The sequence below is a fragment of the Protopterus annectens genome, chromosome 2.part1 (genome assembly GCF_019279795.1).
Source record: "Protopterus annectens isolate FY-2018-M chromosome 2.part1, PAN1.0, whole genome shotgun sequence".
Classification (NCBI taxonomy): domain Eukaryota; kingdom Metazoa; phylum Chordata; order Ceratodontiformes; family Protopteridae; genus Protopterus; species Protopterus annectens.
In genome coordinates this window covers 296,035,411-296,059,134 of record NC_056729.1, presented here as the reverse complement: position 1 = coordinate 296,059,134, position 23,724 = coordinate 296,035,411, and the positions used below count along the sequence as shown (strand labels likewise).

General features: G+C 41.2%; 1 protein-coding gene across 1 annotated transcript in view; it reads left to right on the top strand.

The window, feature by feature from the left end:
- Positions 1-23,724, top strand: part of KLF3 (Kruppel like factor 3) — a 184,375-nt gene that overhangs the window by 36,858 nt on the left and 123,793 nt on the right. Inside the window, exons 2-3 of the mRNA XM_044062142.1 lie at positions 8,153-8,240; positions 13,559-13,997. Coding sequence (XP_043918077.1) covers positions 8,196-8,240; positions 13,559-13,997 — 484 coding nt within the window. The 5' untranslated portion in view covers positions 8,153-8,195. The remainder of the gene's footprint in view (positions 1-8,152; positions 8,241-13,558; positions 13,998-23,724) is intronic.

Genomic DNA, 23,724 nt, shown 5'->3' with positions numbered 1-23,724 from the left:
GCTAGAAAGGCTTTTTGAAGTTGACGGACTGCAGCATTGGCAATTAGTTTAAAACAAAAGTATAGCTGTCTGTACCAAACTAACAAATAAAAGTTATCAATAATATGAATATGCAATCAGAAATGAAAATATGCAGTTTTTGTGACATATGATCTAAAAATAATGTGTATTTCTGTAAAAAAAGAAAAATGTTTATTCTTTTTATATATTATAGCATAATGTGACATTAAAACAATTTGTTTTTTTCAAAATTTAACTTGGAGTAGTTCCTTCGTCTTTTATTATAGAACCTAGTATACGGATACAAGTCATTGTATCAGGAACATTCCCTGAATATTTCATGAAAAATGTTAAATCTATATGGGGTTTCTTAACAGCTGCCTTGCAACTGTTTTTGTCTTAGGTTGTCAGTGTTACAAAGTATTATATTTTATTTTGCTGGATATGATATAATATGAAGCTTGTTAGGCAACACATGAAAAAGTGAAATGATTTGTTTTTTTTTTTTTTTTTACATTTTTTTTTTCCTCCGATTTTGTTTATCCTTGATGGTAGTCAATTTATAGATGGGGGGTGTTTGGGCAGACTATTCATGTTAGGGTTGTTGCAAAAACAATAATGTGAGTTTATGTATTCACTTTATCGATGTTCACATGTTTTAACTGCACTATTTTTGTAACATGTGATTTATGTTTATAGACCCAGCCTTTATTTACAGGGGACTAAAATCACCAAAACCAATAGTTTATGGAGTGGACCTCTAACTAGCTGGTCAGTAGTAAAAGAGATATGTGTAGAATACAAGTGTGTGTGTGTGTAATTATATTTATATTCGTATGCATGCTATATATTCGCACACAGAACATGTTTGCATGTTTGTTTATATGGATGTCCTTCTGTTCTCATGTTGCAGTATTCCAAATCCTTGGGTTTTCCTCTCTTGCTACCTAAACGTCCGGCCAGTATGCAAAAGCTTCTAGTCACTGCAGGGTACATGGGAAGTCTTATGTTTGCTTAGGGAATGTGAGCCATAAAAGTGGGTTCCCATTCAGAAGCCTGAAACATCATAAGCCTGAAAATCAAAACCCTGAAACCAAAAGCCTGAAAATTCAGAATCCTGAAAACTCAAAATCCTGAAAGCCCAAAATCCTGAAAGACCAAAATCCTGAAACTCAAAATCCTGAAAACACAAAATAGACATACTGATGTCATTGTGGCTTTGCTATTGTTAGCCCTGTGGTGTTAGGTCATGTGTTGGGGTCAGGTAAGTGTGCTGTTGGTTTTATTTTAGGGTTAGGGGCGGTTTAAGTGAGTTAGGGTTAGGGCGCAGGTTAGGCATGTATGCAATAGTGACAAATATTGGGGTTGGGGCGGTTTAAGTGAGTTAGGTTTAGGGCGTGGGTCAGGTGAGTGTGCGATAGTGACGGACCTTAGGGTTAGGGTTAGGGTCAGGGTCAGTTGGTAGATATTAGTGTCTTTATAGTGACATATTAGCATTATTTGTGTTTTCAGGATTTTGAGTTTCAGGATTTTGGGCTTTCAGGATTTTGAGTTTTCAGGATTCTGAATTTTCAGGCTTTTGGTTTCAGGATTTTGATTTTCAGGCTTATGATGTTTCAGGCTTCTGAATGGGAACCTAAAAGTGACATCTGCACATACAAGACCTCAGAACTTCTCTGCTGCCAGTCAAACATCAGTTGTTCCTGTTGTACCAGCCGTCGGATCATTTTTCCAAAGATAAGTACCCCGCTGGGGATGTTTTGTTCTTTTGGGTCACTGCATGCCTTTTTAGGTTCATGTCATCTGGAAAGGGAAGGTGTAGGTGTTATCTTCAGATCCCCCATAAGGATGCCTATGAGCTTTGCCTCTTCTGTTTAGGGCCTGTGCACTACCATAAGTCCTGCTTCATCTGTCAGGCCTTCGTCCCTAAAACCTTATGCAGTCATCTGCACGCCTTGAGGATTTATTTAGAAAATCAGCACCATAAGCAGTTAGCTTTAGCTATGGAAGGCCCATCTGGTCAGCCCGTCAAGCTACCTAAGAAAAAGGCCAAAATTGCTAGGCCTGAATCCATTGATTCAGCTCGTCCACCCGAAGTTCCTCCTGTGGCCAACTTTAGCATGGAGGAATGTTCGGTTGCCGCCAGTATGGGTACAGCTGGTACCGTTGGAGAAGCCGGTGACCCCAGAGCAGAAGGCACATCCTTGGAGGTATCGCAGATGTTAGCTACTGACGGTGAGGGGGCGCCTCGACTTGTAGCAGCCACCTAAACGGGTCATTCTACAATTGAGGATGCTAGTGAACCTAGGCCTACCTTGGTCCCTACGCCCTCTAGGCCTTCCCTGAAAAGAAAACAAAGAACAAAGCATGTTTCTTCTCTGGTACAGAGCCAGCCAGACTGGCAGGCATTTTCTCAGGGCTTCTTTAATGCTTTTATTGCTCTTAGGCCTGCCACGCCCTCATCCTCCCCAGTGGCTCTCTCAGTGATTAGCCCTAGGCCTCAGGCTCCAGATATTTCTCAGCCTGAAGCTGATGACTCCTCTTCAGAGGATTCCCTGTCATATGTCTCCCAGTTACCACCTCCTCTTGGTTATGCCTCTCTAGAGGAAGATTCTGCTAAGACAGATTCTCCAGGGAGGATCTCCATTTCCAAAATGAGGGAGTTCTTTAAATGGGATTCCACTGAGATGACAGAAGTTCAGAAAAGATACTATGTACTTTTACAAATGGACACTCTTGCTTCCTCAACTATACCTCAAGTCTTGCCAGCTTTTCTGGATGGTTTTAATGCTGCTTCTGTGAATTCTGATTCACAGCCCCCTTCCCCCCAAAGGCCTGACAGATTCTGTAAGGTCCCGATGAGGGCCAAATTTCTTATCAAATGCCCTGTAGCAGACCCTGGCACTTTATCAGTTTCAGCTGATAAGCCCTCAAAACTGCTTCCATCCACCTCGGTTCTCCATACAAATAAAGACAGCAAGGCCATGGAGCACTTTGGAAAAAAGGTTTACACCTCAGCTACCCTGACATTCAGGGCAATAAACTATGAAAATCTTATATCTAAATGTGCCGTAGCCCTTTTAAGACAAGCCACTAAGCTTGTGACTCAGATCCCAAACTCTCCTGTCAAGGCACAAATGTACAGCTTTATATCCTTGTCTTCTCAGGTCAGTAGGCATTCCATTAGGTGCAGCTATGATGCAGCTGAAGCCTCTGCCAGATCTGCTGCATCTGCCTCAGTCCCGAGAAATTATTCCTGGCTACGGTTACAGACCTTACCTGATGATATTAGGACAAAACTGTTGGATGCACCTCTGGATAACTCTGCCCTCTTTGGGACAAAGGTGGCTGAGTTGTTCAAAACTCTGCAACAGAAGGGGAAGAAGTTACAAGACCTGAAGCACCTGTTGTTTCTGCTATCCCCAAATTCCACTGGAATTTCCTCTCGAAAACTTAATTTTTAAGGAAACATTCAGCTCTTCCTCCTCCTTCCAGAGGTAGAAAGAGCACCAAGAAGCAGCAAACCTCTTCCAGATCTGCTCAGCCTCCAGCCCAGAAGCTTCAGTTTCAGGATAGGGCAGGTAGTCTGTGACTATCTGCCATTATTGAACAAACCTCTCGATTCTACCTCCCTTCCTTAAGACTCTCAGTGTCTCCCTGTTTGGAAAACCATTACCTCAGACAGATGGGCCTTATCCATCATAGAAAAGGGTTTTTTCATGACCGGGATTACAACACCTTCCTTGAGGGGTGTTCCACAGCAGTTCCCCCTTTTTCAACCAGTTATATACAGCCTTATCACCCAAGGAACAATTTAAGCTGTCCCTATGACAGAAAAGGAAAAGGGTTCCTATTCCATACTTTTCCTAGTTCCAAATAAAGATGGTCCCTGGTGACCAGTCCTAGATCTTTCCTACCTCAGTCTTTTCCTGCAAGTACCCACCTATCTCATGCTCACTCTACAGACCCTCTTTTCCTTGATTTTACCTCAAGGATTCCTAGCCACCTTGGACATCAAGGATGCCTACTTGCACATCCTCTTAATGCCCATTTACAGGAGATTCCTACACTTTTCTATGGGCTCCTCATATTTTTAGTTCTCTGCCTTGCCCATTGGACTTTCGACAGCACTCAGGGTCTTCACCAAGTGCTTGGCACCAGTGATTGCCTTCTGCAGGACTCAAGGGATTCAATTATTCCCTTATCTGGACGTCCTTCTGATCCAGGCAGACTATTCAAAATCCTTGCTACGCCATCTACAAACGGTAATATCAGTGCTGCAGGAACTGGGTTTCAAGATAAACTACCCCAATTCCAACCTGAACCCCTCTTCCTGGGAGGGCAGGATAAGGACAGATGTCATGAGGGCCTTTCTGCCACCTCAAAAGGTGGAAAACATAAGGCAGTACCTGCTCTCTGTCCTTCAAGTCACAGTCTTGATTGCCAGGCAGTACCTCGGACTTGTATGTCATATGGCATCGACTATTCCCATGTTGCCATTGGCAAGACTCCACATGATAAAGTTACAATGGTACCTAATGTCTATATGGACGCAGCACTCCCATTCCCTAGAGTACAAAATCCCCTTCATACCTTGTTTCAGGAAGGAGATTCTGTGGTGGTTGAATCCAGTGACCTCCAGCCCAGGACTCCCCCTTACAGGTTCCCTTGCCAGTACAGGAGATGTAGATGGATGCTTCATATCTGTGATGGGGAGCAGCCATGGGTTCCCTAATAGTCCAGGGTACGTGGTCAGGCTTCATTAAACAGGAACATGTCAATATCAGAGAGATGAGAAAAATTCTGATGCTGAAGCCTTTCCAACATATGCTGAAGAAGGTCCCACTAAAATTGCTTACAGACAACACTATAGTTCTGTGATATGTGAACAAGCAGGAAGGAACAAAACCCGGTTTGCTATGCAGACTAACTCTCCGAGTCTGAGAACTTGCCACACAACAGGGAGTCACTCTGCTGGCAGTTTATATCCCTTCAGAGCAGAGCACCCAGGCAGACAGCTTGAGCAGGTCCATGTCACAGTCCCATGAATGGATGCTACACAGGGATGTAGTTCACAAATGGGGTACATCTCAGATAGATCTGCTTGCCTCCCCTCTGAACAGACAACTTTCATCATTTTGCACCAGGGTATCCAGTCCCATCCAGTCCTTTGGCAAGGGCAACGGATGTCTTCTCAGTCTCTTGGAAGGGGATGTTTCTCTATGCATCCCCCCCTTCCCACTTCTCCAGAAAGTCCTACTGAAAATCCAGCAGGCCAAACCAAAAATCTTGTTGACTCCCTTTTGGCTAAGGCAGCATTGGTTCCCCTTCCTTCTGCATTTAACCAGGGGCAATCACCACAAGTTACCTCACAGAGTGGACCTTCTCACACAGAACAATGGATCACTAATCCATCCCCACCTGCAATCTCTGAACCTTACTCTGTGGGTGATAGAATTCTGATCCCTTACAGACACCTTTACAATGAGGACATGTTCACAGTCCTGCAGGAGGCCAGGAAACCTAACACTAGGAGATCTTATTTGCCTAAATGGAAAAGATTCTCCATATGGTGTCTACAAAGACAGTTGGACCCTTTTCAGGGTGATATTTCCCTTGGTACGGTCATACCTGTGTGAACTCTTGCAGTTAGGGTTGGCATACTTCTCTGTTAAAGCCCACCTTGCTACTATTTCAGCCTGTCTGCCTCTGGACCCCCCTTTGCTATCTTGGTTGCCTGCAAAGTTATTCCTAAAGGGAGTGCTGCATCTTATACCCCCCAGGAAACCCATCCCACCCCCCATGGGACCTGAGTTATGTTTTAGAGAAGCCCACGGTGACCCCTTTTGAACCAGCTTCTAAGACCTCTCTCAAACGTTACACTTGGAAAACAGTACTCTTGGTAGCCTTGACATCAGCCAGGAGAGTACCAGAGCTACAGGCCCTCATGGCTATTCCCCCTTTCCTCGCCTTCCACAAGGACAGGGTAACTCTTAGGACCAACCATTCCTTCATACTGAAAATGGTTAATGAGTTATCCTTGAACCAAGCTATTCACCTTCCCACCTTCTTTCCTCATCCACAGAACGATGCATATTGTAATGTTTGGAGCTTTTCTCCTCAGGTCTCTGTTGAAAAAGGGCATCTACCCAGTCAGACTAACCCGGTTAACAAATGTCAAATAAAATAAGTAAATAAATGACAGTGAGAGAGTCTTACACTCCACTGATGTGGACACAGAAAGCTTAGGTTTTACCTTGACAAGACCCAAGTCTATCAGGAAATCAGACTGTTTGTTTGTCTCTTTCACCCCTGGGCTCTGGGGAAAGCCGTGACAAAGCAGAACATTTCTTCCTGGATTTCATTCTGTTATGCATACCATGGAAAAGCCTTAGAATCTAAGACTAAAGCACACTCCAATAGGGTTATGGATTCATCTGGGGCTTTCTGTAAAGGGCTGGACACTGCCTATATTTTAAAGGCAGCTACATGGACCTCTATCCGCACCTTTACCAAGTGTTATAGATTGGAACACATTTCCAAATTCAAGGCTGGATTTGCCAGGACAATCCTTCATGGATTCCTAGAAAATAGTTCCAAGCCTCCACCCTCTTCTTCCCTTTGAGCTTTGGCACTCAGCCAAAGGTTTGGAATACTGCAAAATGAGAATAGAAGGACATATAATAGCTGTGTAAAATCTTACCATAACCATGGATGTCCTTCTCTTCCATATTGCAGTATTCCTTCCCTCCCTCCTTCCCCCTTCTTCCATTAAGCTCTCCCTTCATGGATGGCACTGGACTTGTAGAGTTATCCTGGGACTGGGGTCTGACTGAGGCACTCAGCTCTGAGATCTGGTATGTGCAGACATCACTTTTATGGCCCATGTTCCCTTAGACAATGTCAAGACATCCCACTTACCCTGCAGTGACTAGAAGCTTTTGTATACTGGTCGGACATTCGGGTAGCAAATGAGAGGAAAACCCAAGGGTTTGGAATACTGTGACATGGAAGAGAAGGGCATCTATGGTTATGGTAAGATTTTATACAACTATTCTTTATGTAATATGTATATATAAAGTGCACTTCAGTTGACCAAGTGAACTTTAGTGCTTTTACTAATTTTTTGTTTTAGTGAACTTCTGGATTGCAGAATTTACGTTATGGTAAAAGGGTTAAGTTAGTAGTTACTGCGGTGGGAGTGTTTGCAAGGATTTCTGGGCTGGGTTAGGATTAGAGTAAAGATAAATAAGGGGATAAGTTTAATATAGTGCATGTGTATGTTTTTTTGTGTTTGTTTAGTATTTGTGCCTGTCCTGTTCAGTGGTTAGAGAGAGTTTTTTTCAAAAGGTAAGGTGCAGGGTTGGGGTTAGGGAGGGGCAGAGATAGAGTTAGGGTTATCACTTATGATTAAGGAGTCATGGTTGAGAGGAATTGCAGTCATTCCAGTGTGTATGTCTGTGTATGTGCATGTCTGTTTTTATATTATAACATGAAATACACACCAGCATTTGATGCATTTTATTAAATCTCAGATGTGGTACTCAATAATTATTGGCAGTATATTACAGTGCTTTCTTCAGTAATTGTTAAATTTTGTATTGAGGTGTAGCAGTCCATGAAGTAGTTATGGGATTTATATAGTATTTCCTTCTGCAATGACTTACTAAGTTGTTACACCGATAATGTTACTGCATAGGACAAGCCCCACGACATTGTGTAATTATATCTGTTTATAACTAGCATAACACAACTTTGATTTTTGTTGTTGACCTTGACTTCTCAGCAAAATGAATTGAGTGACCATGAATAAAATGTTTGCTTTGCATGTTTTTCATTCTGCCAGTGCATGAAATTCAAAGAGGCAAAACTGTGGCTTTGAATTTAGTGCCGATTCTCAAAGTGATCTAGTATTCATCTAAATAACTAATTTGTTTGAGCACATTCATTGAAAATATTTTGCAAAGAAAAGCCTATAGAATAAAAATAATTTTCAGAGGTCTTTTGTTAGGAAGAAGTATATGATGAGATTTCCTTTAAAATGTCATTGTTTCTTGGCTTTATCTTGCCATTGTTCAGGTATTTAATTGCATTTTTAATGTGGTCTATGGCAACTATTTTCTAAGTAACTTTTGCTTTGTTTTACTCCTAGAAGCTGCTCTGTTTTTACAAATTGTCCTGTTTCATAAATCCTGATGTTTGAACATCTTAGGTTGGGAATGATGGACCCAATGCCAATGGTAAGTTTAGTTTCCTGCAAACGCATGTTCCTTGTTTAAAGAGTGTAACCAGAGCAGCAACCCTTTATGATTTCCTATTTGTTAATGAATTATAATAGTAACTGGTGACTCCATTTTATCTCACATACCAAATTCACGATATGCCATGATAACTAGTGCTGAATACAGAACAAGCTATTAACTGGCTTTCTTTTGAACTTTGTCCTGATGATCAAAAATTGCACTTATTACATATTATTTAATATAAAATAAATCCAGAGTGTGTGCATGTGTATGTGTATATTTACTTCTTCGTACAGTGAAATTGTGAAATTAGCTATTGAATTTGGCTCTTGTATATCATTATGTACCATATTTTATTGTTATTTTATACATTTATTGATTGGGTAAGCTGACTGGAGCAAGTGTCCCTTTTCAGGGGAGACCAGAGAGCACTGTCTGGTTAAGTAATTTACTCGAGAGCAAGTAGGGAGAAGGAGGCAGAAGGAATCAAACCCTGTCTCCTGAACTACAGGAACCGTATGTTATACACCTTGAATAGACAGTGTTCTTTAATTATAACTGGACAGCGACTTTTGTGTCTTGATCAATCCCTGGCATTCTGCTTTGTAGGTGGTAATTGCCATACAGGTATGTGTATCCCAGGAAGTGTCATGATTATGTTTAGAACACTAAACACCAGAGGACCCTGATTCCAACAGATTTACACATTAGTTTGGCATCCCCACCTCCTGATTTTTTTCTTTAATCAAGGAATTCTTGCCCCCCCCCCGAATGCCCTCCAGGAAAAGAAGAAATAGCCTGAGGTTATCTCCATCCATCCTCAACCCCTTTTTCCCATTTTTGCAAATAGGGTTGGGGTGTTACTTCAACAGTGACAATCATCTTGAGCCAAAGTTTACACCACCAGGTGGTTAGCCCTGCCATGGTAGTTCATCCGTACCACTCACTCGCACCTACAGGCAATTTAGAGTGTCCAGTCCACCTACTGGATCTCTTTGGAATGTGGGAGTAAACCAACGCAGCCACAGGAGGACATGCAGACTCCGCATAGAAGGTATCCCATCTGAGAATTGAACTGGAGAACCTCTTGCTGTGAGATGGCAGTGCTAACCACTGCACCACGGCAGCTGCCCCCTTGATCTTGAAATAAATCTATTCTGCTGATCTGGCCAGAGTCACTAGCATCAGATATGGGAACACCATCATCACAGTTGGGAACTCGCCCTGACTTCAATTTCTGAGTTTATGTTTTTCATCAGTATGTTTTATTGTTCATTCCAGCCCACATTTTCTAAGTTTTTCAACAGTGTATTTATTGATATAGTTTTGTATTCATTAAGGGTTCCAGGAGTACTGCAGGTTAAATCATGTGTATTTAACTTGCAGCTGCTGATGTACAGTGTTAAAAAAAAAGTACACATCACTAAAGGGAACCATACTTCTCAAGTCTGGTTAGAACTGCATGGCACTTTCTGAATAGGTACAGAAAGTTATTCCTTAGAAAGCAGGTATGATGGAAGTTTGCCTTGTCAGCAAATCTGATTCATGTCACTTTTACCAGTTGCGAGGCAAAGAAGTTTACATCCTGTTTCAATCATATTCCTGTAAGCAGCAGCATTTTTGTACGTAAACAAGCAGAGAAGCAGAATATAAGTTAATACGGTGCACCAAATTATGAGAAAAAGAAAACAAAAACTAAAAACATAAAGTGAATACTGCAAAAAAAAAAAAAAACACACACACTAGTGGAAGGATTTATCTTATTTTTTGTCAACCTTTTTAGCATTCAACTTTGTTTTTATTATATTTGTTTTACTTTTACCACCCAAGGTGGTATTTATACTAAAGGGGAAATTTCGCCAAACCTTCAGGGAATTTCCCCTAGTCTTTTATAGAACCAGTGAGATTTTTTACATCCACCTGAGCACCACCAACTCAGACAGATGAAACCTTAGTTTAATGTCCCAACCCCTCCCCAGTGCTACACTGCATTATCAGCAGTTTGAAAATTAATACAATCATGAGTCCATAATTGGATTAATTTTCATGAGTCATAATTGTGATGCAGCCATGGATCAGATTTTAAATACAACTTTGCAATGTACATGCAACAGATGTCATGCTGCAAAACTGTAACATATCAAATTAGTTTGTAATGGATAATTATGTAAAATTAGGTTGGATAGCTGCAAAGCTGTGTAACACAATATACACACTTCTAACAGGAATAGACTGTGCTGGCAAAAAGCAGGATGACTAAGTCATTTTGGGATTCACTGACTGCTTCTAGCTTGCAGTCATCAGCAAACATATTCAGCCAGGGCCCTGTGGTATTGGCTTTTACTTCAGAAAAGTAGGTGTCAAACAGGAGAGGCCACAGCACAGAACCCTGGGGGGTGCCACTGGTGACTAGTCCCCTTTGTGGAGGTAACTTCCCCAATTTTGATTTTGTTCATCCTATCTGTGAACCAGTACACTATCAAGCTGGTGACATAGGGGGTATTTCCAGTTTATTAAGCTTTTCTACTATGCCTGTTTGGGGATTGTGTTAAAAGCTTTGGCAAGGTTGAGATATGCTGTGTGTACCATTTTGCCTTTATCTATTGCTTTGGTGACCTTTTCAAAAAAATCCACTAGGTTGAGTAAACATGTCTTGCCTTTGACTAATCCAAACTGAGATGGGTCCAGTGTTTGGAGGCTCCCTATGTTCTGTTTGATTAGTTCCAAGGCAAGTCTTTCCATGTCTTTGCATTTGGAGCTAGTAAGACCCATGGGTGTGTAATTGCCTGGCTTTGTGGAAGGTCTTCTGTTATGGAAGGGCATGACTGTAGCTGTTCTCTATTTGCTTGGTACAAAACCTGTATAGAGGCTAAACAGTGTTGTTAGGGGTGTGGCTTAGTCGTGCTTCATCCTATTTAAGATGCATCCAGGGATATTGGTAGGACCCATCGATGCATGGGATTGTTTTATACTTAAATTTGTCAGGTAAAAAAAGTGAGTTGTACTTTGTATAGTCCAGTAACACAGCTTTTTACATTTTCAAGTCATGCTGTAGCTTCTGTTGGAATCCTTTAAATTACCAGTTTTGCATTTCTTTTTTGTTATAACAGACTTTTGGAGATTAGAATGTTTTTGATGTTGCCATGGGGACTCTGCATGCATGGGATTGTTTACTTAAATTTGTCAGGTAAAAAAAGTGAGTTGTACTGTGTATAGTCCAGTAACACAGCTTTTTACATTTTCAAGTCATGCTGTAGCTTCTGTTGGAATCCTTTAAATTACCAGTTTTGCATTTCTTTTTTGTTATAACAGACTTTTGGAGATTAGAATGTTTTTGATGTTGCCATGGGGACCTTCTGCACTGATTTAATTCCAAGCCATTGAGGCTGAATGTCAGCCAATATTTTTAAGCATTGCTGCTGTACAGGAATGAATTTAATTTCAGATAACAGAAACAATATTCTGTTGCTACTCATTCTGCATATTACAGAAGTTTAAATGCCTGTTGTACGGCAGTGTTTTAGGTATTTAAAAAATGGGGGGTATTAGTCTGCTTATTTGATGATTTTCTTAGACTATATTTTCCCTGTTGCTCAGTAAGTTAACATCTGGTGCAGGATGCAATGCAGTTTTACTTTGTATGATGCATTTCTGCATCTGAGAACTGTATTAATGGTCAGAATTGTAATTTCTTTCACGTAGGACAACTTTGAACTTAGTTGGTGAGATTCACTGAAACAACATAGTTTTCTTCTTAGGTACGTATATGGTAAATTCAGTTGAAAAGCATAGTCTGTGTCAGCACAGCAAAACGTATCATGCTGCTGTTGTTTATTGTAAAAAAATATATATATTTTTTAGACAGAGAATCGGTTGTTGCAAGTGTTTTGATCTCCCTCCTAAATAAAATCTTCAACATGGGAGGCAGGTTGTCCACTGAGATTGCCACGCTAGTAGAGGAGAGCAGCACTCACTTGAGATATGTGCTGAAGCTCACTAATAAAGAGCGAAGAAAGCCTACCACACTGTGAGGATCATGGAGAGTGCATGGGTTTGTGATTGTGACAAGCAACACACCTTGCACACGTAATGTCCATGTACTGTAGGTGAAGCAGAGAAATGTTCTTCTAATGTCGATGACTTCACTTCATTGTTTGATTTGTAGCAAGACTTTTTCACAGGTGCTGCTGAGAGGCAAAATTAGAGTAAAACAATGACTAAAAAACAATATATTGGCAAAGAACTTCTGTACAGGGAAGGCCAGGTTTAGCAAACTTGTACATCTGTATCAGTAACTCAGAATTCACTGTTTGTAGAAAATGATTAATACAAACAGCACAGTGAATCCTTGAAAAGCTTCTGTTCAGAAGTAATATTAACTAAAGAAGTCTCACAGAGTGAAGAGCTGTGGTGTGTTGGACTGGGGAGCAAGTGTCCATTGTTATGGATAAAAAGGAGAATGGGGTAAAGGGGGTGGGTAGAGATGCTAAGAGACATAGCCATTAGTACAGAAAAGCAACTGCATTTCCCAAAGAATTTTACAAATACAATGCCAGTAGTCTGTAGGGGAAGCAAGTTTATTGCAGTTATTAATGACCTTTAAAAAATGTGCAAGGTGTGTGATGTACAAACTGCAAAACTGATTTTGTGTTGCAGACAGAGGATGAGAACGTGCTTCCGTTTTGTCGTGGTATCTCTGTCTTTAAGTATATGGACATAGTTAAATGTTTAAAAAAAAAGTAGTCAAGTGAATTTGTAGTAGTGTAAATACAGGTTTATTTATTGATTTATTAATGAACAGATAAACATTTATCAATGGGGAAGGATCACTGTTTGACATTTTTTATTTTATTTATTTTACATTTGTTTACTGGGAACGTCCGACTGGACACAGGTCCTTTTTCAGCGGAGTCCCGGGGAGAAAAGTTCCAGTTAAAATGCATATGTTTAGATAAACATCACATAAAAAGAAAAAGTACTTAAAGTAAAAAGCAAAGTATATTAAAATAAAATAGAATGCAGAAGTACATAAAATAGACAGTATGTATATCAGTAAGATATTTTGTTTGCGGATAGCTAGTTGTTAGTGTATGTTGTACAGCACATAGTAATATAGACAATAATTTTAGTACATAGATCCACATGGTACATAACAAAAAAATAATCTAGATATTTTATACAATGTTATTAACATCACAGGCCATCAGAGAAAAATCTGCCTGAGACAGGGGCTTTGTTTTTGTGTTGACAGTGGCATACTACTTGTACTGGTTAACTTTATTCCAACCATTTAGCTATGTTTTTCTTTTTAATAGACATATCCATCTGTGGTTCATGTGAAGCCAGAAGAATACAGGGTGATATGTTCACCACCAAATAAACTGTATTCACTACCAATAGAAGAGCCAGTGGACCTTTCACTCAACAAGAGAAGCCCACCCCCTTCTTTAAGAAGCTCCCCTTCTTCACACCGTTCCTACACTACACTTAAAACTGCCTCTTGTGCGATGCCACCCAGCCCACCTTTGAAAAGGTTCTCAGAGTCGTCGTCGATGCCACCGCTGTCAATGCCAGTGACAATACCTACAGTTCTGGCTATTCCAGCCCCTGGACTTGTCAACTCAGCTATGCTGCCTTTTCTTCAACCATTAGTGGTTCAGCCACTTCCCTTCGTATACCCTCAACAAATGCAGCCACCAACTATTATTTCCACTGGTTTGAAGGATGAGCTGAACACTTCCATTGGCAAACAAGGTAGGTACTGTTTTAAGCTTTATTTCTCTAATTTATTACTAATTTGTTCAATGCAGACAAGAACTATTTAAATTATGTAGAGTTGTGTATTTGACCGTTGTTAACATAATGCTATGGACTTTAAGCATGCAGACAGAAAGAAGTGTTAAGCATAGAAATAGAAGTGTGTTACAAGCTTCTTCCTTGAACTGGGTTGCTAAAAGATGGACAATATATTTAGAGCTACATGAGATGAAGGCAGCTGCTTATACTGTTACAATCTGTAAAAATCAAATTTGTTTTGTCTGCTCTGCACATCTTTTAAGAAAATGTAAGATGTGCCCTGAGAACTACAATAAATATATATATATAATATATATAGAGAGAAGTAGATATTTGTTGACAGAAGATAAGAATAAGCATTTATGTAACTCTGGTATCTCTGTCCTCCAAGTGCATGGACATTGTTAAAAGTTTTAAACTGGCAGCCCTTTATCCACTCCTTTTTTTAGCAGCTCAGCTTGGGATCTACCTAAAAATCACATGTTTACAGCCACAATGAATATTTTTAAGTATCAGAAAGATTGAGTTTGTCATTCTTATTTTGCTTTACAGGTACTAAAGAAAAACAGCTACATTATTGTGTTGTAATTTAAAGTGATTTTGTCATGATCGTGGGTGCATTGTGACATTTAGTGAGGTAAATGTCATGATGCATTTGCATTGTTCTAATTTAATGCTTATTTGGCCTTTTTTTTTAATAAAAAGCTGTGTATGCTTTTTATAAAGTTATGGCCCAAGTAAGTCTAGTTTGGTCCATCCTGACATTACTGTAGGCAGAGCGACCACTATGTCTATAGATACACATGCGTTGCAGTGCACACACATTATGCTTTCACTACCATGATGTTACTGAGGTTTTAGTTTATTTTTAAGCTAAATGGCATGATCATTGGGAAAGTGTTGATGTAAAAAAAAAAAAAAAAAAAAACCTTTCTACCAGCAAAATCAGCTGCCAGACACCTTTCCCAATACTGAGAAAAATGTTATATGGCACTTCGTGCACTACCTGATGTAGTGCAATGGTCGGGAATTTTTTATGATCAAATCTGTTTAACGAGACTGATCAGCAATAAAGAATACTTGCTCATGTCCAAGAAGTGTATCCCAAACAGCAGAGGTCCCAAGACCGATCCCTCAGGTACACCGTTTGTTATGGATCTACTACTTGAGGTGGCTTCCCCTATTTTGACTAGGTGGGTTCCATCAGTGAGCCAGTTTGCTACCCATCTGGTAACATATGGATTGATGCCTAGTTGAGAGAGTTTTGTTTAAGGATATTCTTTGAAGCAGATCCATAACTTGTGTCTAATTCTATTGCAGATGTGTGTATTTGTCACCACATTTTTAGAGCATTTCTTGCCTAATACTGCAGTTCAGAGACTGTTATTGCATCCATGAGAAATATCTCACTATCGGCAGTAGTATTCTCCCTAGCAGCCCATGCATCAAGTTGATAAAGGCACGCACACTCACACATGTGTGCGTGCGCGTGAGCATGTGATTCCTGTTTCCCGTACACTGGCAGTGCCCTTCTCTAGTTATAGCATTCTCTCATTCTCACCCGGGGGTAGCACTCGCACAAACACAGGCCCCTAGACATTTTTCGACACACACACACACACGCATATCCATTTCAGCAAACAAGCCCCCCAGTACAGTCAAATGAATCACTTAACCATTCACCTACATGCATGCTGCAACACACATACATACATACATACACACACACACACACACACACACACACACACACACACACACACACACACACACAGACTCTTGATTCCCTACATAACCCCCTAGTGGGACCACCCAGACATGTTAGCGATGCTTTTCATAAAAGAACTTTCTGTTTGTGTTGCTAAAAAGAATGCTTGAGTTTGTACAATACATTTTGGACTACTGAACAATCATTCTGATTTTTGAATAGTCTGGAACAGTAGCAAATAGATGCAGCCCTAATACTGACATGCACACACCCAACTCGTTGTCTCTACTGAATTCACCTGTACTGTGCAATGTGACATCATTCCCCTGGATACTGACACCTAGTGAGGTAGATGGTGTAGCGAGAGCATCTGTGACAGGAGGTCCAGTGAGATGGCAAGCCTGACTCATATTGTGTGGTTTCATAGAAAGCTTCAGGGTGTCCTTCACCACAGCCCACTTTGTTAGGTCCTCACCCTTTGGACTTAAGGTGAAGGAAAGATTACTCAAGAGTGAACAAAATGGGAAAATGCTGTTGGATGCTGGGATAAATTTCTTGGCTCCACAGCAGTCCTTTTCGAAGAATCATAAGGGGAATGAATAAGTTAAGGTACAGCAAATCGCAGCATCAGTCCTATGAGTAATGGTATAATAGGAGCTCTCATGGCCATGGGGGTCTCTTTAACAGACAGTGCCCTAGCAGCAGAGGTGGATGGCAGTATCATTGAGTTCCATGGCCCTCCCTCATGAATCAGCAACAACATCACTGAAGACTTACTTAACTGTCCATCTCTGTAGGCTGTCAGCGATTGCTCATCTCCACATTTAGTGGCATGGATGGTCATTACACAAGATAAATAGATCAAGGAAATCATTTCCTGAGGTTACACAATTCCATTTTTAACAGTTCCCAGCCATTCTCCCTTCCTGTGATACTACTGCTGTTATGTACCTGCATTGGATTTTGGATTAGATTTCTTCAGTTAATATTTAGAGACTTCCATTATTTTTTGAGTATTGCTATGCATATTAGTTTGTTTTATTTTAATCTTAGCTGTATGGGCTATATCCTGCCAGCAGCTGGTCAGGCTTTCAAAGCCTTGGCATCCTTCCATATGCACCCAGTCTGCTGGTTGCACTAGCTCATAGGTGGATGAAACCAGCAGCCTAAGTGCCAAAAGCTTCAAACACTTTTTTGCCACAGTTAAGAGAGCACTCCTCTTGCGGGCTTCAGATGATCAACAGTCAGCTTACAGTCATCCACTGTTGGGCATATACATTCTCTGTGGGGAAACCCTTCCGCAAAGTTTTATTTTTTTTTTGGAAAATTTACTAATTTCTGTGAGTATGTATCTTGTAGTCTGTATTCTATTAAGTGTGTTTTAGGGGAATGTTGCAAGACTGGCTAGTCTGACAGCCTGTTTACCTTCTCCTTTTAACTTTTATTGTTTTTTTTTAAACCACTTGTTGGGAAGAATAGTGTGCTTATTTTGTGAGACTTACTGAGTTGTATTGGAGGCAAGTGTGCTTGGGGAATGTCATTGTGTACTTTGCTTGTGAACACTGAATCTGACAACTTAACCATTACTGACTTGCCCAAGCTGTGCTAGCTGGAAATCAGTCTCTGTTTTTAGTAGAGCCATGGAACAGCATGTGGATCCCGCAGTTCTGCCTTCCCCTGTCCCAAGAAGAAGAAAACTTTCAAGGAACCCTTGTCCACACAGTGAGTTCAGCCTGTGCCTCAGCAGCTGGGGGGGGGGGGGGTGACTTCTGTGCCTATTACCGGTTTCACAGATCATTCTCTCTTTTCTTCAGGTTCCTCTGGTGTAGTCTCTTCAGACATCATGGACTGGGGGTTAGCCACTACTTCAGTGCCTCTTCAGGTGCCCTTGCCAGGCATGAGTAAGACACTCTTGTTGGCTTCAGTGAAGGGAGTGAGGAGTGAATCCCTGGTCCCTGGAGTGAAGTGCCATCTATGACTCAGTTCCCTTCTACAGATGTTCCTAGAAAAAAAAGAGAGAAAATTAAACATTTATCTTTCTCATATTATATTTTTGTAGATTAGGAAGAGTTTGTATTGGATTGTATCAAGGTTTACTGTAGGCTTTAAAACCTGTAAAGTAGGCCTTCCCTTCTTCAAGATGAGATATTCTTAGTGGAGCATCCTTATTGAGTGTGCCTTGCCTTGAAGATTTAGATGGAAGGATGAAGAATGACATTGAACACCTGGCTAAGGTGAGGATTTTTAGTTATGTAAGGGAATGGGAAACCTAACTGAGGCACAGTACATAATGAGATAATGAACATCGCTGCGCTCTCCATACTAGGCATTATCTTCAGCTTCACCCTGTCACTTCCTCATTACTGCTGGCAGAAACACACAGTGACCTGCGAGCAGCCATAACATCACCCACTGTTTTTCATAGGAATGGCCCCTGGATTTTAACAGAAACCCACACTCCTCTCCTTGGATGGGAACTTAAGTAAGATGGTCAGACCCAGCCACTTGTCTGTCTGTTCCAGTACCGAAACTGCTAATTAAAGTCTGGTCATGTGGGTCTTAGAGATACATCCATCCCTGCATGCCACAGAGCTGGGAGCTCATTCAGACACGTTTCTCCCTTGCTTTTCTGTAAAGTTGCAGAAATTGATATTTAAAAATAGTCCTCTCACTTCTGCAGTCTACAGTTTTCATTTTATTAAAATTGTTTATTTAAATCACTTTGGCAGCTTAAACATCCTATAACAGTCTGCTAACTGTAGTGGCTATTTAGTGAACAAAATATTGCCTGCAGTTTTGAGCAGTGCTGAGCAATTCAAAGCTGTTCTTATAAGTGCCTACATGGCAGTTCCTCAGTAACAAGCAGCTTTTGTATTTTTTCTGTTAACTTCCTACTTTGGGGAGGTTTATTTTCGTGTCAGAGCTTGTTATGTGTGCATGTCAAATGGTTTCGGAATAATGTTGTATCAGGGTTCAAAAGTTCATGGGTTTTTGAAGACCAGACAAGTTGAACAACATTTTCTAAATTTTTAAGGCTTGTTTGGCTTGTTTGGAAGCATAGAAGAGAAATAATTAAGCAGTCTGATTGGTGCATCTTTTATTGGAACACTCTCAAATCTTTGAAAATAAGGGAAAAAGTAATCATATAGGCTATCTTCTTTCAGCATGAAACAAGAAGATAGTTATTTTTTGTTTTTGTGATGACAGCATGCATTTGTTTTCTTGCAGGACTGTTTAAGTAAAATAATTGTTATGATTTTGCATATGTGAAATCATGTCATAACAAAGAAGTGGTTTTATAATCTAAATACCACCGTGAATTGAATAGATAAATAATTTATATATTTCCTCTGGAACTGCATTTTATTATCGTTTTTTTCCCTCAGAATCATTCTGAACTTGCATGATGTGTTATATTTGTAACGGATTGCATATCCTGTTTATGAAATGCATATTATAATAGAATAACAGTCACTGCTTCGTCCATTGTAGTTCATTGTGTACAACTGCATACCAGATGCTACCGAATTGGTTTTATAAAATGATATCATGGGTGATTTACAGATTGGGCTGTAAAGTAGGATGCACTAGTATAATGAAAACAGATTAGGCATAGGGTTCCATTCTTCTGCATTGTGAAAAACTTTATCCCAAATCAGGCAACATTTCTGTTCCTTAGATGGTTATGAAAGCTGCAGTAGACTCAAGGTATCTTCTTCTTCGTTCGGCTTTTCCTGGTTAAGGGTCGCCACAGCAGATCACCTGTTCGCTCATGATTGGCAGTAGAGTTTTACAGTGTCAAGTTGCCAGCCTGGTGCTCAACCTTCCACGGAAGGCACACAGGCACGCACTCACGCCTAGGGCCAATTTAGAGTGTCCAGTCCACCTACAGCATGTCTTTGGGATGTGAGAGGAAACCGGAGCACCCAGAGGAAACCTACGTGACCACAGGGAGGACATGCAGATTCCACACAGAAGGCACCCCAGCTGAGGATTGAACTGGAGAACCTCTTGCTGTGAGGTGACAGTGCTAACCGCTGCACCACCGTGGCCGCCCTTGCAGGACACTCACGGTATACTAGCAGAAAATGTAGGTGACATTCAGCATAATGCAGTGAACTTCTGAAAGTTAGAAAGTAGGATTTTGTGCTAAGAAAGAAAGAGGGACAAAACTGAATCAGGAAAGCTGTAATCAAACCACAATTGAGTTATTGGTGTATAACTTGAAACTGAAAATGATGATATGATAAACTAACCAAAGAGCTAGTAGGGTATCTTTTTGTCTGTGGGGTTAAAGTAGAACATGGAAATAGTGTTCCAACTGAAGAAATACTGGTAAACATCACCTGGTTTATTTATTTACAATAGAAAACAGAAGCACCAGGAGCCACGAGCCACAGGAACAGACTTTATTCAATCCAAAAGCACAATAATCCACCAAAAACGCTGAACTACTTCTCCGTGTTTTTCGTTAACAATGTAACTTCATCAGCACACTTATTTCCTTGGCTGTCCTTTGATAATTAGCTAGGTTAGCTTTCATTCTTACTGTATTCCTTGCCTAGGCCCTGATCACAATGTTTCTGGTTGTCGATTTTGTGCTAGATTTAACCAACGCACTATTAAGCGTCGGTATGATTTTGCTTTAAACTATTTTGGACGCTGATTTAATTATCCAGAAATGTCTTTGGATAGCCATCCGACAACCGGAGTTCACAAAAAACGCAAAGAAAAGGAGAGAGAGAGACAACCGAGGCCCAAAACCGATGACAAAGCTTCTAAGCCAGTCGCCAGTTTGCCGGTTCTCAGTGAGGCGCTTTCGCAGCCCCTGACACCCACTACTTTAGAGTCGCAGGCCGCTACCGACTCCCACATGGAGTTGGCCATGCGTCTGGAAACACAAGGTATTGGAGCCTTGGATACTATTCCTTCAGATGGGTCCGGAGCCGCTGAGCAGGCACTGGCTTCTGAGGGTGTATTCAGACCTAAACATCTTTACATTAAACCAACCTCAGCTTCAAAGGCAAAGACTAAAGCACCCTCTAAAGCAAAGAAACAAACTCGAGAGCCACGTGGACAGGCCTCTATGCCCAAAAAACAGATGCTCAAAATGGCCAAAGACTTAATTACCTTGATCAGGGGTTCCCATCCCCCTCCTGATAAGAGGCCTAGGCAAGAGACTGACTATGAATCTTCAGATCAGGTTTCTATTTCTTCTGATTCCTCTTCTGATCAGGAAAATTCTCTTCCCCCCATGAGGATTCTGATGCTGAATAATCTATACCTTCAGCTTCTCCTCCAGAGGACTATTCTTTTGGGGAAACCTTGCATACCATGAGGGAGCATTTCCACTGGGAGAGCCAAGATTTTTCAGAATCTAAAAAGAGGCTCAGGGATTTCCTTTTACTACTTCAGCACAGGCCACTAGCCATTCCACCTGTGTTAGACATTGTAGATGATGTGTTTTCAGAGTCTAGTCTTACCCCTGACTCCTTACCACCAGCTCCTGTTAAGCCAGACATATATTACAGGGTTCCTGACTCTCATAAATTCCTTTTTAAAAACCCTGCTGCAGACCCAGAAACTATTTCACAGGGTCCCAAAGGAGTTAAGGCTTCCACTGCAAAAAACCCTACCCCCTCTGACAGAGATTCTAGGGCACTGGATAGATGGGAAAAAAAGGTTTACACATCTGCTACCTTGGCTATAAGGGCCTTAAACTGTCAGTTTCATATGCTCAGATATCAACAACCTGTCATGGCATTAATTAAACAGAAAATGTTATTAAACTCAGAATGTGCAGAAAACAAGGAAATTCAGGATTTATTGCATGCAGCTGAACAAGTTGGAAAGCATACTTTGCAATGTGGTTTTGATTCTTTGGAGGCCTCCTGCAGGGCCACAGTTACGGGTTCTGTAAGGCATGCTTGGTTAAAGGAATAAAATCTGCCTGATCATGTCAAAGTTAAATTATTAGCTGCACCTTTACAGCATGATACTTTGTTTGGTGTTAAGGCAGAAGAGGTGTTAAAGAAAATGGAGGACAAAGCTAAATCTATACAAACTGTCAAAGAGTTTTTACAAGTACAGCCACCTAGGTTTAGTAGACACTGGCCTACAAAGAATCTGTCCTTTCCTGTCAGACAGACCTCAAAAGGGAAGATCCAGATGCTCTGGAGGCAGATCCCAGGCGCAAGGTTCGTACAGGTCAAAGCAATGGGGTGCTTCTACCTCCAAAGTTGGAGAAGACAAATCACAACCATACAGGAAACAGTCCCAATGACTTCCCCCTGCCTGCTCCAAGCACTTATCTCGTGGCTGCACCCTTAGGGGGAAAATTAGCACTTTTTTCTCAAAATTGGCACATTATAACCCAGGATAAGTGGGTTCTAAATATCGTGTCACAAGGGTACAAGTTCCATTTCCATACCCTGCCAAAGGCAAACGGCTGACCAGATCTGCCAAAAAATCAAATGGGCAAATGCACAAAAACAAGTCTCATCCCTCATGGACATATTCAGCAAGTACCAGAGCAAGAGCAGGGACAAGGATTTTACTCAAGGCTGTTCTTGGTACCCAGAAAGGACAAGGCCTGGAGACCAATACTGGACCTATCTATTCTGAACACAGTCCTGGATATACCAAAATTCAAGATGTTGACTTTGCAGCAGCTTCTGCCCATGCTGGGCAAGAATGCTTGGCTTGTGACTCTAGACCTAAAAGAGGCATACCTGCATGTCCCAATCAGACAGTTATGCAGAAGATACCTCAGATTCAAGGCTGGCTTAATGCATTACCAATTCTCTGCACTGCCCTTTGGTTTATCTACTGCGCTCAGGGTCTTTACAAAGTGCCTGGCACCAGTAATTGCTTTCTGCAGACAAAGAGGAATACAAATATATCCTTACTTGGACGACTGTCTAATTCAAGCAGAGAACAAGGACATTCTTCTACAGCATCTGGCGTTTGTGAAAAGACTTCTAACATGCCTAGGGTACACAGTCAATGAAAAGAAATCAAAACTAGTACCCTCTCAAGAGATAATATTCCTGGGTGGAAGCTTAAATACAACTGCTCAGATGGCGTATCTCACTCCAGACAAACAAAGGCAACTGACTACCTATTTCAAAATGTTGACAACAAAGGCGCAGTTATCTGCAAGAAAATTTCTGCAGGCTTTGGGCTTCATGGCATCCTGCATCCTACTAATTCCATATGCAAGACTGCATATGAGGAAACTTCAATGGTACCTAAAAAGTGTTTGGACTCAACCTTGCCACAGCTTGGAAACAATGATTACTCTCATTCCCTGCCTACAACAGGAGTTTCGATGGTGGGCAAAGGCTTGTCACCAAAACAAGGGACAGCCATTCACATTACCCCCCCGCCAGGCAGACACTAACAACGGATGCCTCAGATTATGCCTGGGGGGCCCACATGGCAGGAAGATGCATTGAGGGCACATGGTCCTCAACCCAAATGTATCTACATATCAATCAAAAAGAGATGCTAGCTGTTGAGAATGCCCTGACAGCCTTCAAGGACCTACTTCATCCGGGACAACTACTGATAAAGACAGACAACACCACGGTCATGTGGTATATAAACAAGCAGGGGGGCACACATTCTTACTCCCTTTGCAGACTAGCCATGACTTTGTGGGACATATCATTAACTTACCAAGTACATCGGCAGGCACAATTCCTGCCAGGAAGGAAAAATACTCTGGCAGACGAACTAAGCAGAAACCTCATGGATCCCCATGAGTGGCAGCTGGATCCACAAGTCTTCAGCATGATAACAAGGAAATGGGGATGCCCGGACATAGATCTATTTGCCTCCCCTCACAACTACCAACTGAAAAGATTCTGCACAAGGACTTATCACAGACAAGCATGGAAAGTGGACGTCCTGTCTTTCAGCTGGAAAAACCTATCAGTATATGCCTTTCCCCCACTGCCTCTCCTCCCCAAGGTA